Source organism: Pteropus alecto, unplaced genomic scaffold (assembly GCF_000325575.1).
Source record: "Pteropus alecto unplaced genomic scaffold, ASM32557v1 scaffold251, whole genome shotgun sequence".
Lineage (NCBI taxonomy): Eukaryota > Metazoa > Chordata > Mammalia > Chiroptera > Pteropodidae > Pteropus > Pteropus alecto.
In genome coordinates, this window is record NW_006431048.1 from 1549040 (window position 1) to 1565771 (window position 16732).

Here is a 16732-nt window from a genome sequence, read left to right on the forward strand (position 1 = left end):
TTTCTTATTGTTGAATTTTAAAGTTTTGTATGTATTTTAGATAATAGTCTTTTATCAGATATTATCTTTTGCTACTAGTTTCTCCCAGTTTGTGGCTTCTCGTTCTCTTGATAGTGTCTTTCACAGAACAGGAGTTTTTAATTGTAATGAAGTCCACCTTATCAATTTTTTTTCTTTTAGGGATCGTGCCTATAGTGTTGTATCTAAAAAGTAATCACCAACTCAAGGTCATCTAGATTTTCTGTTTTCTTCCAGTAGTTTCATAGTTTTGAATGTTACATTTAGGGCTATGATCTATTTTTGTGAAGGGTGTAAGGTCTGCATCTAGATTTTGTTTTTGTTTTTGTTTTTGTTTTTTTTTGCATGTGGATATCCAGTTGTTATAGCACCATTTGTTGAAAGGACTCTCTTGTCTCCATTGGATTGCCTTTGCTCTTTTTTCAAAGATCAGTTGACTATATTTGTGTGGATTTATTTCTAGGCCTCTATTCTGTTCTACTGACCTATTTATTTCTTCACCAATACCACACACTCTTTATTATTTTAGCTTTATATTAAGTCTTAAAGTTGGGTGGCATCAGTTCTCTGACTTTGGTCTTCTGCTTCAATATTATGTTAGTTATTCTGGTTCTTTTCCCTCTCTATATAAAACTTTAGAATCAGTTTGTCAATATCCATAAAATAACTTGCTGGGATTTTGATAGGATTGTGTTAAATATATAGATCAAATTGGGAAAAACTGACATCTTAACAATATTGAACCCTATCATGAACATGGAATATTTCTCCAATTATTTGTTCTTCAAATTCTTTCATCAGCAAAGGTTTTTTTTGTTGTTGTTGTTGTTGTTTTATAGTTTTACTCATCTAGATTTTATAATACTTTGTTAGATTTATACCTAAGTATTTCATGTTTGAGGGTGCTAATAAAAATTTTTCATTTCAAATTTATTTGCTAATATATAGGACAGTTTTTGTCCCATGTGAGTGCTCACCAAAGGGTGATCTCAGCAGAGAGTATTAACAATAAAGTGGAGAGGATGACCCACTTTGTGGATACCAGTTAGCTTCTTTACCACCCACACCCATCATCGCCTAATGGATTCATAAACGAAGTAGCCATGGTGGCAGAGACAGAGATTATACATGAGCTCAGCAATAGATGTATAGCATTAGAAAGTACCTCAGTGGCTGTGAGATAGAGAGCTAACAAGGAGAGACAAGACAGAGAGATTATAAATAGGAATGAGGAAACTGGGGGAGGTGGTAATTATGTGCATTACTTTTACTGTGATAGCAGAATGCATTAGTGGTTGTTAATTTTAAACATGTGCAGTTTATTGTATGTAATTATATCTCAACCTGTACTAATAATTTTCAAATAAGGATCTATCATCCAAGAATGAGAGGGAACAATGACTTTTTCAGAAAAAAACAGTTTACCATCTGTAGATTGTTAGCTTATATTTTAAGTACTAGCCAATGTATATTGTATTATGTATATGTATTTCAAAGAATGTATGAAGAAAAAGTGATTATTGATTTGCAAGTGTTTTACAAGGAAGTTCAGATTTTTAACTGGCTCATGTGAATGCAAAATACAACCCCACAGGCGTTTTCAAAGTTAAGGTAAATTTGTTCGTACTGGGGAACAGGTACGTTTTACCCACATGATTATTATATATCTAGACATCAGCATTGCAAATGTCAGGGATAAAAATGTTTTTTGTTAAGAAATGAGTAATTTACCAACTCAAAATTCATCTTCGAAGACTACAGTTAGACTGAATAACTTTTCTTTTTTTCTTTACTTCAGGATATGCTATTTTTATCTCTCCCTCTCTCTCTCTCCATTTTTAATGTGGGACTTGATGTGAACACTTATTCATATTGCTCAGGGCCAGGTGTCAGTTTCCTCTTTCAGCATCAATCAAGGTATAATGGCATTTTAATGACATAATTTATTGTTATCTCAAGTTATGATCCAAGATAGCATCATAGGAGGCGCCTGAACTCACCTGATCCCACAGACACCAAATCTATAGCTGCAAATGGAGCAACTCCCTCTGAAAGAAATCCAGAAATTAGCTGAGTGACTCTTATCCATTGGATGAACAAGAATATACCCACATGGAAATGGATATAGGAACACCATCAATTACTGGGAACCACTAAGAACAAAAAAGGCAGCTTGGACAATCACAAGAGATTGAAAGACCACTAAGGACTCAGGCCAGGCTGATAAGGTTCATCTCCTATACAACACCAGTCTGTCAACACTGGGAGAGAAGGCTGTTTTATCCATTGTGTAGAAATCAATACGGCCAGAGAAAATGAAGAAATACAGGAATATATTTCAAACAAAAGAACAAGATGAAACTCCAGAAACAGACCTTAATAAAATGGAGATAAATGACTTACCAGATAAAGAGTTCAGAATAATGGTAAAAAAGATATTCACTGAGGTCAGGAGAACAATGCATGGACATTTAAACAAAGAGATAGAATATAGGAGAGGACTGAACAGAAAGACTAAAAGAGTACAGTAACTGCACTGAGAAATTTAATAGAGTTGTTTAATAGCGGACCAGATAAAGCAAAAGAAAGAATCAGCAAACCTGAAGACAGGGTAGTGGGTTTCATTCAATCAGAGAAGAATGAAAGAGTGAAGATAATTTAAGGGACTTATGGAACAACATCAACAGGACCGATATTTAAATTATGGGGATCCCAGAAGAAACAAAAAGAAAGGGAAGAAAACTTATTTGAAGAAATAAGGGCTGAAAACTTCCCTAACCTGGAGAAGGAAACAAATATCTAGATCCAAGAAGCCCAGAAAGTTTGAAATAAAATGAGAGACCCATACAAAGACACTTAATTGTCAAAAGTTAAAGACAAGGAGAGAATCTTAAAAGCAACAAGAATAAAACAACTTATATTGCACAAGGAAACCCGCATAAGACTGTCAGCAGATTTTCAGCAGAAAATTTGCAGATCAAAATGGAGTGGCATGATATATTCCAAATGCTGAAAGAAAAACCCTGCCAGCCTAGAATACTCTACTCAGCAAAGTTGTCCTTCAGAATTGAAGTAGAGATAATGAGTTTTCCAGACAAGCAAAAGGTGAAGTTCATCACCACTAAACTGGACTTACAAATATTGATAAATGGATAAATGGACTTCTAAAATTTGAAACAAAAGGGTGCTAATTAGTAACAGGAAAATATATAGTGAAATTCAGAAGAATCTTGGGTGGTAAACACACAATAGAATATACAGATGTCAAATTATAATGTTCACCTGAAAATTATATAATTATATTAACTAAGTTACCCCCAATAAACTTAATTAAAAATAAAAATAAAAAAATAAAAAAATTCAGAAGAATCTAATGTAATGAAGGTAGGTAAATCACTTATAAATCTAGTAGAAAGGCTGAAAGACAGAAGAAGTAAAAATAACTATAATTACAATAATTTATTAATGATACACAAGATAAAAGTATGAAATTGTGACATCAAAACAAAATAGGGAGGGAGGGAGAGTAAAAATGTAGTAGTGTTAGAATGTATTTGAACTTAAGTTGTTATCAACTTAGAGTGTTATAAATGTTTGTACAGCTAAAACTAATACAATGTTATATATTCAAAGAATACGTTGAGTTTCAAGCAACTTCATAAACAAAAAGATAATGTTTTATATAAGCCTCATGATAAGCGCAAACCAAAAACCTATAATAGATATATAAAAGAAAATGCAATCTAAGCATACCACGTACAGAAAAGCATCAAATCACAAAGGAAGAAAACAAGAGAAGGAACAAAGCAATCACAAAGCAGCCAGAAAAAATTAACAAAACAGCAGTAGCTACTTTAAGTGTAATCGGGCTCCAATTCAATAAAATACAAAGAGTAGCCAAATGGATATTTTTTAAAAAGACTATATACTGCCTAGAAAAAATCTCGCTTCAGTTTCAGTACGCATCAGACTGAAAGTGAAGGGACAGAAAAAGATATTCCATGCAAATGGTAAATAAACAAGAAAAAGAGGTAGCTATATTTTTAACATAAAATAGACTTTAAGTCAAAAATTGTCACAAGAAACAGAGAAGGTCATTATATAATGATAAACGGGTCAATCCAACAAGAGTATATAACATTTTAAAACATTCACGCACCCAAAATAAGAGCACCTAAATATGTAAAGCAAATATTAACCGACTTAAAGGGAGAAATAGAAATACAAAGAGTAGGGGATTTCAATACCCTACTTTCATCAATGGATGAATCATTCAGATAGAAAATCAATAAGAAAACATTGGACTTAAAGGGCATATTAGATCAAATGGACATAACAGACATTTACAGAACATTCCATCCAAAAGCAGTAGAATACATATTCTCCTCCAACACATGGAACATTCTCCAGAATAGACCATATGTTATGCCACAAAACAAGTCTTAATAAATTTAATAAGATTTAAATCCTATCAAGCCTCTTTTCCAACCACAATTATATGAAACTAGAAATCAATTATAAGAAGAAAGCTGGAAAAGTCAAAAATATGTGGAGATTAAGCAACATGCTCCTGATAACCAATGAATTAAAGAATAAATAAAAATAATTAAAAAACATCTTGTGACAATGAAAATCAAAATACAATATAACAAAACTTATGGGATGCAGCAAAAGTAGTTCTAAGAGGGAAGTTCATAGCAATAAATGCCTACATAGAGAAACAAGATTTCAAACAACCTAACTTTACACCTCAAACTAGAAAGACATATGAAGCTCCAAATTAGTACAAGGAAAGAAAGATCAGAGCAGAAATAAATGAAATAGAGACTAAAAATATAGTAAGAGATGGTTTTCTGAAAAGATAAACAAAATAGGCAAACCTTTAGCTAGATTCACCAAGAAGAGAGAAGACTCAAATATATAAAATCAAAACAGAGGAGACATTACAACTGATATTATAGCAATACAAAGAATCATAAGAAGTTATTATAAACAACTGTATTCCAACAAACTGGACAACCTACAAAAAAATGGACAAATTCCTAGAAATATTCAACCTACCAAGACTGAATCATGAAAAAACAAAAATTCTGAACACAATAATTTCTAGTATGGAGATTGAATCAGTAACCCAAAACCTTCCAACAAACAAAAGTCTAGGACCAGATGGTTTTAATGGTGATTTCTACCAAAACTTCAAAGAAAAATTAATAACAATCCTTCTCAAACTCTTCCCCCAAAATAGAAGAGGGAACACTTCCTAACTCATTTTATGACTCCAACATTATCCTAATATCAAAACCAGACAAGGACACTACAAGAAAATTGCAGGCCAATATATCTGATGAACAGAGATGCAAAAATCCTCAACAAAATATCAGCAAATCAAATTCAACAATTCATTAAAAGGATCCTATAATCAAGTAGGATTTATACCAGGGATAAAAGAATGGTTCAGCATCTGCAAATCAATGTGATACATCACATTAACAAAAATTATATGATCGTCTCAATAGATATAGAAAGTGTTTGACAAAATTTAATATCTATTTATATCGAGTAGATATAGAGAGAACATCCCTTAGCATAATAAAGACCATATATGACAAGACTACAGGTAACATTATACTCAACAGTGAAAAACTGTAAGCACTTCCTCCAAGATCAGCAAGAAGACAAGAATGCTCACTCACTACTTTTATTTAAGATACAACTGGAAGTCCTAGCCAGAGCAATTAGGCAAGAAAAGGAAATAAAAGGTATTCACGTTGGAATGGAAGACATACAACTGTCTTTATTTGCAAATGGCATAATATTATATGAAAAAAAAAAACAAAATTGTTAGACATATAAATTCAGAAAGGTTGGAGGACAGAAAATCAATATACAAAATCAGTTGTATTTCTATGTACTAACAACAGGCTATCAGAAAGAAAAGTTAAGAAAATCACATTTACAATTGCATCAAGAATATCTAGGAATAAATTTAACAAAGGAGGTGAAAGATATGTACACTGAAAACTAAAACATTAATGAAAGAAACTGAAGACAACAAATAAATGGAAAGATAATCCTTGCTTATTCATATTACTAAACTGTCTATACTACCCAAAGCAATCTAAAGATTTAATGCAATTTCTATCAAAATTCCAATGACATTTTTCATAGAAATAGGAAAAAAAAATTGTATGGAACCACAAAAGGCCCCCCAAATCAAAGCAATCTTGAGAAAGAACAAAGTTGGAGGTGTCACATTTCCTTTTTTCAAATTATATTACAAAGCTATAGCAATCAAAACAATACGGTATTAGCACAAAAACAGCCTCCAAAAGATGCCTTACTATTAAAGTATACAGATGAAACTTATTGGATTTCGTTAACCAAAGTCACCATAAAAATATTAATTAATTAAAATAAAACAGACACACAGATCAATGGAACAGAATAGAGAGCCCAGAAATAAACCCATACATAAATAGTCAATTAACAACAAAGGAGCCAAGAATAGACAATAGGGAAAGGATAGCCTCTTCAGTAAATGGTGCTGGGAAAAACTGGCCAGCCACATGTAAAAGAATGAAGCTGAACCACTCTTACACCATACACAACAATCAATTCAAAATAGACTGAAGACTTGAACATAAGACCTGAAACAAAACTCCTAGAAAACATAGGAGGCAAGCTCCTTGACCTTGGTCTTGACAATAATTTTTTTGATTTGACACCAAAAGCAAATGAAATAAAAGGAAAAACAAACAAGTGGGAGTACATCAATCTAAAAGGCTCTTCTACAATAAAGAAAATCAACAAAATGAAAGGCAACTTATAGAATGGGAGAAAATATTTGCAAATCATATATCTGATAAGAGGTTAATATCTAAAATATATCAAGAACTCATACCACTTAATATTTAAAATATATAAAGAAATCAAACAACCCAATAAGAAATAAAAATACAATCAGATTAAAAAATGGGCAGAGAACCAGAATAGACACTTTTCCAAAGACATACAAATGGCCAACAGGTACATGAAAAGGTACTCAGCATCACTAATCATGAAAAAGATGCAAATCAAAACTACAATGAGATATCACCTCACACCTGTTAGAATGGGTATCATCAAAAAAAAAAATTAAATGTGAGTAAGAATGTAGAGAAAAGGGAACTCTTATACACTGTTGGTGGGAATATAAATTGGTGTAGTCACTATGGAAAATAGTATGGATGTTCCTCAAAAAAATTAAAAAATAGAGCTACCATATGATCTAGCAATCCACTTCTGGGTATATATCTGAAGGAAATGAAAACAGGATGTCAAAGAGATATTGGTACTCCCATGTTCATTTCAACATTTTTCACAATAGCTAAGATATGGAAACAACCTAAGTGCACATGTCCATCGATAGACGATTATATATATATATATGTATGTATATATACACATATGTATATATTTGCATGCAACAGATAATATATAAAAGATTATTCAGCCATGAGAAAGATAGAAATCTTGCCATTTGCACCAGCACGGATGGACCTTGAGGGCGTTATGAAAAGTAAAGTAAACTAGACAAAAAAAGATAAATGCTGCAATGTGGAATCTGAAAATAAATATATCAAACTAATAGAAACAGTAGAAAAGTGATTGCCAGTGACTGGAGGTGGAGAAAAGAGGAAGAGGTTTGTAAAAGGGTACAAAACTTTCAATTATAAAATGAATAAGTTCTGAGGATCAGATATATAACATGGTGACTGTAGTTAAAACTGTAATGTATGATTGAAACTTGCTAATAGAGTAGAACTTAAATGTTTTCACACACACAAAAAGATAAATAGATGCATGAAGTATAGATTTGTTAATTAACTAGATGGTGGGAATTGTTTCACAATGTACACATACATCAAATTACTACAATGTATACTTTAACTATCTTACAATTTCATATGTCAATTATACATCAATGAAGCTGAAGTTTTAAAATTCAATAATTGTTATTCAAAGTTAAAACACTTTATTCATCAGTGACAAAGTCTAAGGCATTAGAGATTATTATCCTGAAGACTATAAATTTGGTCTCAAATACTTTTTTAAAATCCACTTAAATAGATGTTTAAATGCAATAGAAATTAAACTAGAAAAAATGAGAAATTGAGAAATAAAGAGGAAGAAGCTCTTTGAAACTTTGGATTTCAGAGACTAAACATTAAATTCAGAGTATGTAAATCTGTCTCATTCAAAGCATTTTAGCTAGGACAACAAAATCATAGCCATGAAAACTTTACTATAGAAAAATCAAATTAAAACCTGTAATGAAAATTAAGCTGACTTCAAGAGGAAGTCTGTATCAGTCCCGTTGAGTCTTCAGCTTAAAATTCTTCAGAAAAAAATACCCTAAAAATAAGAGTTTAAGATGCCCACTTTCACCACTCCTGTTTAACATTGTATTGGAAGTCTTAGCCATGGCATAAGACAAGAAAGAGAAATAAAAGGTATCCGAATTGGAAAAGTAGTAAAACTCTCATTATTTACAAATGACATGATACTATATATAGAAAACCCTAAAGATTCCACAAAACAACTGTTAGAAATGATCAGTGAATTCAGTAAAGTAGCAGGATACAAAATTAATATTCAGAAGTCTAGAACAAATAATCTTAAACTTTATATGGAACCATAAAAGACCCAAAATAGCCACGGCAATCTTGGAAAAGAACAAAGTTGGAGGTATCATAGTACCTGTTATCAAACTATACTTACAAGCCTACAGTAATCAAAACAGCATGGTACTGGCATAAAAAATAGATACGTTGATCAATGGAACAGAATAGAGAGCCCAGAAGTAAATCCACACCTATATGCTCAGTTAATAGATGATGAAAGAGGCAAGAATATACAATGGGTAAAAATAGATTTTTCTCTAAATGGTGCTGGGAAAATTGGACAGATACATGCAAAAGAAAGAAAGAAACTGGATCACCTTCTTACACCGTATGTAAAAAGAGATTCAAAATGGATTAAAGACTTAAATGTAAGACCCCAAACCATAAAACTTCTAGAAGAAAACATAGGCAATAATCTGATATTGCTACTAGTAATTGTTTTTCAGACATACTCCTCGGGCAAGGGAAACAAAAGAAAAATCAAATGGAACGGACATCAAACTAAAAACATTTTGCACAGCAAAGGAAACAATCAACAAAATGAAAAGACAACTGACTGAATGGGAGAAGACATTCATATATGATACATCTGATAAGAGGTTAATATCTAAAATATATAAAGAATTCATACAACTCAACAAGAAAAAAAAACCAATCCATTTAAAAAACGGGCAGAAAACCTGAATAGATATTTCTCCAGAGAGGAAATACAGATGGCCAATAAACATATGAAAAAGATGCTCAAAGTCACTAATCATCAGAGAAATACAAAACCACAGTGAGATATCGCCTCACTCCTGTCAGAGTGGCTAACGTCAATAAATCAAAGAACAACAAGTGTTGGCAAGGATGTGGAGAAAAGGGAACCCTTATACACTGTTGGTGGGATTGCAATTTGGTACAGTCTGGAGGTTTCTCAGAAAATTAAAAATGGATATACCTTTTGACCCAGCAATAGCACTTCTGGGTATTTATCCAAAGGAAACCAAAATAATAATTCATAAAGATCTGTGCACCCCTATGTTCATGGCAGCACAACTTACAATAGCCAAGATATGGAAGCAACATAAATGCCTATCAACAGATAATTGGATAAAGAAATTATGGTTCATATATATAATGGAATATTAGCCATTGAAAAAAATTAAATCTTACCATTCGCAATGACATGGATAGAGCTAGAGGTTATCATGCTGAGTAAAATAAGTCAGACAGCTTGTGATTGGAAACGGGAATGTTATTTTCAAAACAAAGCAGTCTCCATTGCAATAACACCAAAGCAGCAGAAATATGGCTTCCATCCCATTTTCAAATTAATTGTCAGCCCTTTTGAAGCCCTGAGCCACTATGTAAAAAAGGTCACCACGCAACGAGGAAACCCAAGCCTCCTGAAGAAGCCCCCATTGACAGTCCCAACTGAACTCAGTCTTTGCATCATTCTAGCTCAGGCTTGTGAGTAAAGAAACCTCCAAAGGATTCCAAACCCCCTATCCATTCAAGCATTTCCAGCTAAGGCCCCAGACATTATGGATATAATATCGCCACCTTGCCTTAGCCTGCCTAATCATGGCCCACAGAATCTGCGAACATAGTCAAATGATTGTTATTTTACATCATTAACATTGGGAGTGTTTTGTTTTGTTTTGTTTTATGCAACAAGAGCTAACCAAAACACATCATAGATATTTTATGTTTCAACAAGCATTTCGGAAACATCTTTAAAGGTTATAATACTCTTATGTGATTATATACTACAATTTACCTAAAATTATGCTCGATTTTAAAAGATAGCTAATTTCCATTTTTTTCTATAATAACTAAAACAACAGTGCATAATTTTATCAATAGAGGTTTCATTTACATTTTATATTTAGCATTATTGCTTTATCATAATATCCAGAATGACTGTCTGGGCTAGGACCAAATTTTTCTTTCTAAATGTTTTATAACAATTCTTATCTATCTTGAATATTTAGCATGGTAAAAAAAAAATGTTTTAAAGAAAGCAAATATACTGCCATATATTTTAAAAATTTAAGTACAAAAATAAATCCTCTAAGTTAATCATCCCTGTTGAAAACAAATATATGACCCCAAACTCTGGGCTGCTCATGAAGGGTAATATCAGCTGACCTTGCAACTCAAACATGAGAGCCTGAGGAAAATTTGGTCACTGTAGCAGATAATGGCTGGGGGGAAGACTAGCATGTTGAGTAATCTAATAATTGATACTGCTTTATTATGAGCTGAAATGAAAATTTACATGAAACAGCCACCAAGAGATGATAATAGCTAGGCAGGGGCTTTGGCTTAGAAGTGCAATGGGTCTCAGCTAAGTGAACAAATTTTGCTATTCTCAGGGTCTGCCATATACTCTTGTACCTGGCTAAGAAGGCTGTGAATTCACCCCACATTCCTCTGGACAAGCAGTAAACCACAGAACAAGGCATCACATCTAAGGAGCAACTTGTCCTAATTGATGTACCTAGAGGGAGGCTCATTTTTGCAGTTTATATCCCCAAAAGAGTTGCTATTTTCTAATTCACTCTAAGTCCTTGTTAGTTTCAGCTGTTACACTCCTATTTATAAGTTCTTCCTATTTATAAGACTAGATTTGATAGTGAAAGAAGGGTAGAGCTCTTAACTTCGGGTTTCCCATGGCTCACTCATGGGATATTTCTGTCTTTCTACCCAGAAAATTTGGGATTTCTGAGATCTATGTTAGTATGGGAGATGACTGGCCCTAAAGGGCTTGGATCTCAATGTGCATCACACAAGCCACAGCTAAACCCTACAAAATATTTTATGTGACCCTGTAGCCTAGTTTTCAAGCATAGAGATACTTAATAAGAAAATCTGGATTAGAACCCTGGCTTCATACATGCTACTTATGTAATATTGTACAATTTTCTGAATCTTTTTCCTGAGCTTCAGTTTCATCTACAAAATCAGAATAATAAAAGCACCTACCTTACAGGATTGTTAAGAAGATTAAATGAATAACGTGCATGAAATGCCTGGCATTTAAGTATTCAATAAATGTTAACTCTCATTCTAAAAATAATAAAACACACTAGTTCATATAAATACTGAAACCTAATTCTCATCCTTGCATGAGCTGCAAGGGAATCTAGGAAATGTACAATTATGTTTTGAAACTCTACAATACATAAAAGCTGTAATGGAGTAGACACTGAGTGCCAGTTCTCCATGTCCAACATGGATATTAAACATGAATTCTCCATTTAATTCTACTGTCCTTTGAATGACCAAAGAAGAATATTTAAAATGGATTAAAATTTTGAATATTGCAGAACTATGAGATATTTCAAATATTTTTTAGCATTAAGAAAAATAAGATATTTTTGTGCAATTATTTCAAAGTTTTTAAGTTATATCAAAGCAGCTAAACTCACAAGCTCTACATAAACAGTACTGTCTTAGACATGAGCAGTTTTAATACTCTGGAATGAGAATGACAATAATTTTTGTTCAGTTTTCCATATACCAGGAAGTATTCTGGCATGCGACATGTTTTATCACAAAAACTCCATGAGCCAGATAATTATATTCCCAATTTACAGAAGAGAAAACTAAAGCATGAAGACTTCAATAATTTGTAAAACTAGTAAGAGGTAGAATTTGGACTTGAGCCCAGGCAGTCTAGCTCTAGAGTCAGTATTCTTAAGTACATTGTAGTTCATTCTGAACTACACAGTAAGATGCTTTCATTCTATATATCTTACTCTCCAAGTACTTGAAGTACTTCCAAAACTTATATAAATGTTTATTTTAATCATTCAAAAGAAAGCTCAGTACTATAACCAATTTTGTATTGCCATTAAATGGTAGAATAGTGGGGATATAGAATATTAAACTATGTTAACTAGTCAGATTTTTAAAATAAATCTTATATTTAATAAATATGAAATTTTTGGCTAGCTATTGAGATTGACTACATTTTAAAATAACAAGGACTAAGCCATCTTTATGTTTTGAAAAAAGGAATTCTCACTTTTCTTCATTTATTCATCTATACACTTGGATTCCTTGTTATTAGGATTAATTATAATATTTATGCTGCCTTCCTCTTGCTACAGATCATGTAAATGGGCACTGCACAAGTCCAACTTCTCAGAGCTGCAGTTCTGGAAAACGTCTTTCTAGTGCTGATGTTTCCAAAGTAAATCGCTGGGGTCCGGGAAGACCACCATTTCGAAAAGCACAGTCAGCTGCTTGCATGGAAATTTCTTTACCAGTTACAACAGAAGGTAGGTTAAACATACAAGTTTTTGTGAATACAGTTATAATTTGATATGCCATGGTTATGTGAGCTGAAGGACAAGGGATGGAGGGCATGTGCAAAAGACATAAGAAACTACAGTCGACTTTAGGCAATGAATAACTGAAAGCCATAACTCCAAATCCATTTCTCACTACACCTGTTCTTCATCTCTAATACCAGAATGGCTCTGCTTTTTGGTAAGTTCCCACCTCTTCTGTACAAAGGAGTATGTCTTAATCCGTTGTGTATACTCCCAGTAATAACTGAGAGTTTCTATCCATCCCAGTGGGAAGCCTCTTAGTATCTATTTGTAGATAGTTATTTAATGTCTTGCAACCTTAATTTCTTCAAGTGTCCAGTCATGTTACCAAGAAAAAAAGCATGATATTGAATTCTAAAGTTTGCAATTTTCATCTTCATATGTTTTTAAAGAAGATTATTTGCTTATTTATGGAATTAGTGTGGGGGCAGGGAATAAAGTACAAGAGCCAGAAGACCAAAAATTTTTAGAGAGGGAGAAAAGGGGGAAATCTTGTAACTGTGCTGCTATTGTCTTGCTGATAAACTTTGAATAGAGAGAGAAAAAAAATCTCAGGAAGATTTGCTATGGTAATTTGATGGTATACAGTGATTTACCACCTTCTAAAACTTTGATAGTAATGATATTATTCAAATTTTTTAAATAATTTTTTTAGTTTTTATTGTTTCTTTAGTATTATGCCATACTAAATCTGGTCCATGCAGATATCATCTCTATCACAAGTATCTATGACTAACAATCTGGAATGTTGATGAATCATGAATGAAAAATTGGGGGACATATTAGCTAGAAATGTTTAGAAGCAAAATATAAATGTTATAAAAGAAGTAGCATTCAATCACTGTATTGAGAGTTGAGAATTTTGAGTTTCAGATCTTTCTGTCTCTAACTTGTGCTGGATTCTAGGAAGAATACTTAACTGTTTCCATCTCCAAATCTATAAAATATATAGATTATATCCGAGCTTACTCTTATCTCTAAGTTCTGTTATAATTATGTTATAAACTTGCTGAGGGATAGGAGGGAAGAAATTAGGAATACTATATTTTGTTTTCTAGAAAAAGGATAGTTTGGGGAATTTATATTTGTCTCTTTTTACATAAACGAGTCACATTTCTACCTATCAAGAAGGAAAGGAGAGTGAGTAAGTAGGAAGAAGAATATGAGGAACATGAACTCTGGAGTGACTGTAAGAACAACCTCCTAATACCATTTAACTGAGGTGGTGAGTTTATGCTTACTGGAGTGTTCACACGTGTAAGTGTTGATGACCAGGAGAACCTAAAACCATCCTGCTTCCTTTAAGTGGGCTGAAGCCCTCTATGGAAGATAACCACTGTCAATGGGATGGCACTGTCTATGGCTCCTCATTTGGCCCTAGATAGTTAGGACTGAATTTGTATCGGGGTAGTTAAGCTTGAAACAAGTTCAGGGAGATAACATTAGCTCTTTAGCCTTTATAAATAGTTCAGTTTTTACAATTGTAATTACTCCAGAAGTAGCAAAACCAAAAATTGTGGTAGGGGAATGTATTCGCCATAGAACATTTGTGACTCTTCAGGTTAGTAGCCACAATGTTGTCAGTAAGTGGGAATTGCCAAAAAAAATCATTAGAAATATTTCCAACAATTGAGAGATAGGAGGGAAGCATAATTAAAATGGTACCAGAAATTCTTATAACCTTAATTATTTTAGACTAAATATTTTTTTTTCTAGATGAGATAATTTCAACTAATTTGTGAAGTAATATATAGAGAAAAACATAGCGAACTGGAACTCTGGAGAGTCAAGTTCTAGTTTCAGCTCTGCCTAGGTTTATGATTTACACTTCTGAACTTCAGTCTCCATCTTCAAAATAAACTTGTAAACTGGATAAGCTGCCTTCCAGATCACTTAAAGAATCAGATTCTACTTCCCCCTCCTAATTTTGGTTTTCATGTACTAAGTCTGACTTTATTTTTTTTCTCGAAATACACTAACATTTAATTTGCTTTTTAAAATTTCCATAGAAAACCGAGAAAATTCCTATAATCGTTCTAGAAGCTCTAGCATCTCCAGTATTGACAAAGATTCTAAAGAAGCAATTACAGCACTATACTTCATGGAGTCCTTTGCTCGGAAAAATGACTCCACCATCTCCCCTTGTTTGTTTGTTGGAACAAGTTTGGGAATGGTGTTAATCCTCCCCCTGAACCTGCCTTTGGCAGATGAACAAAGATTCACAGAGCCAGTCATGGTACTGCCTAGTGGTAAGAATTTCTCTTTATTCCTTCATTGCTACTTTTTAAGATTTAGATAAAATGTATTGTAAAACATTAATTTGTATTGATCTGGAGCAAAGATTAGGAGTATAGGTATTCTGTGTAATAGAAACTGAGAATTTCATAAGTCATGTACTATTTCAACATTTATCATATTGCAAATTTACCTTCTCTTTAAGGTAAAATAGTACAACCATTTCTCTGGTAGTAAACTGTGGAACTACCAACCTAAACAATGCCTTAGAAAACAAAAAAGCACTGAGAAAAATTTTAATGCAAAAGGTAAAAAATTATTTTAAATAAATTGAAGCATTTCTTCAAAGTTTTGTACCAGATTTGTGCCTGTGCGTGTTTTTACGTAACCCTTAAAGAACTTAGAATGATTAAGCTAGAAGTAGTCTGACTTGAGGTGGCTTTCTAGTCTTCGAAATCTTCTCATGTTGTTGCAAAAGGATGCCAAACAATTTCTTTCCTTTTTATCCTAGTGCCTAGAAATTTGACCTAAGTTTTATGAGTATTGTTGCTAAAGCATATGTTGTATGCTTTTCCTACTTGAATTATCTTTTGTCTTTCAAAGACAAGATGAGTGTGATTCTTCCTATTCTTTTTAATAACATTTTTAAATTTGTTCTTAATAATGTTTACTGTCACTTTCCTATATATGATAAACACTATCTGAAAAACATTTCCTGAGTAAAAAAAATTATTAATTATAGCATAAGGAATTTTATTTTAAGAAGTACATATATATGGTATGGTAGGTTGGATAAAGTTGTGTTTTTTGTTAACTGGTATGCAAAATTCATATACATGGATTGTTACTTATTGTCAGCTCTCTACCAGTATGGCAAATTCAGATAAATGTATTTGTGTGTCTATGTGGCTTAAAAAACAGAAGTTCATTTTCTCACACTTCTGAAAGCTAGAGGTCCAAGATTAAAGTGTCCGCAGGTCTGGTTTCTTATGAGGCCTCTCTCCTTGACTTGCAGTTGGCCATCCCTTTGTATGCATGGACCCCTGGTGTCTCTGTGTGTCCTAATCTCTTTTGAGAAAGACACCATCAGTTTGGATTAGGGCCTACCCTAACAACCTCATTTTAATTTAATTACTTCTTTAAAGGCTCTTTCTCAAAAACAGTCACATTCTGAGATACTGAGATTTAGATCTTTAACAAATGAATTTGGGGGAAAAATGATTCAGCGCATAAAGTGCATTATATTTGAAAATATTGACAAATTGACAAATCTTTAGCTAGACTAAGAAGAAATGAGAGAAGATTCATAAATAAAATCAGAAATGAAAGATGAGCCATTACAAATGATGCCACATAAGATTATAAGAAACTACTATGAAAAATTATATGCCTATAAACTGGATAACCTAGGAGAAATGGATAAATTCCTAGAAATATATAACCAACTAAGACTGAATAATGAAATAGAAAGTCTGAACAGATAACTAATAA

At 32.7% G+C, this 16732-nt stretch overlaps 1 protein-coding gene across 2 annotated transcripts in view; it reads left to right on the forward strand.

Moving 5' to 3' along the window:
* The window catches only part of STXBP5L (syntaxin binding protein 5 like), a 257780-nt gene that overhangs the window by 218126 nt on the left and 22922 nt on the right, over positions 1-16732 (forward strand). For both annotated transcript variants that reach the window (XM_006905548.2, XM_006905549.1), the window contains 2 exons: positions 12782-12952; positions 15016-15255. In XM_006905548.2, coding sequence (XP_006905610.1) covers positions 12782-12952; positions 15016-15255 — 411 coding nt within the window. The remainder of the gene's footprint in view (positions 1-12781; positions 12953-15015; positions 15256-16732) is intronic.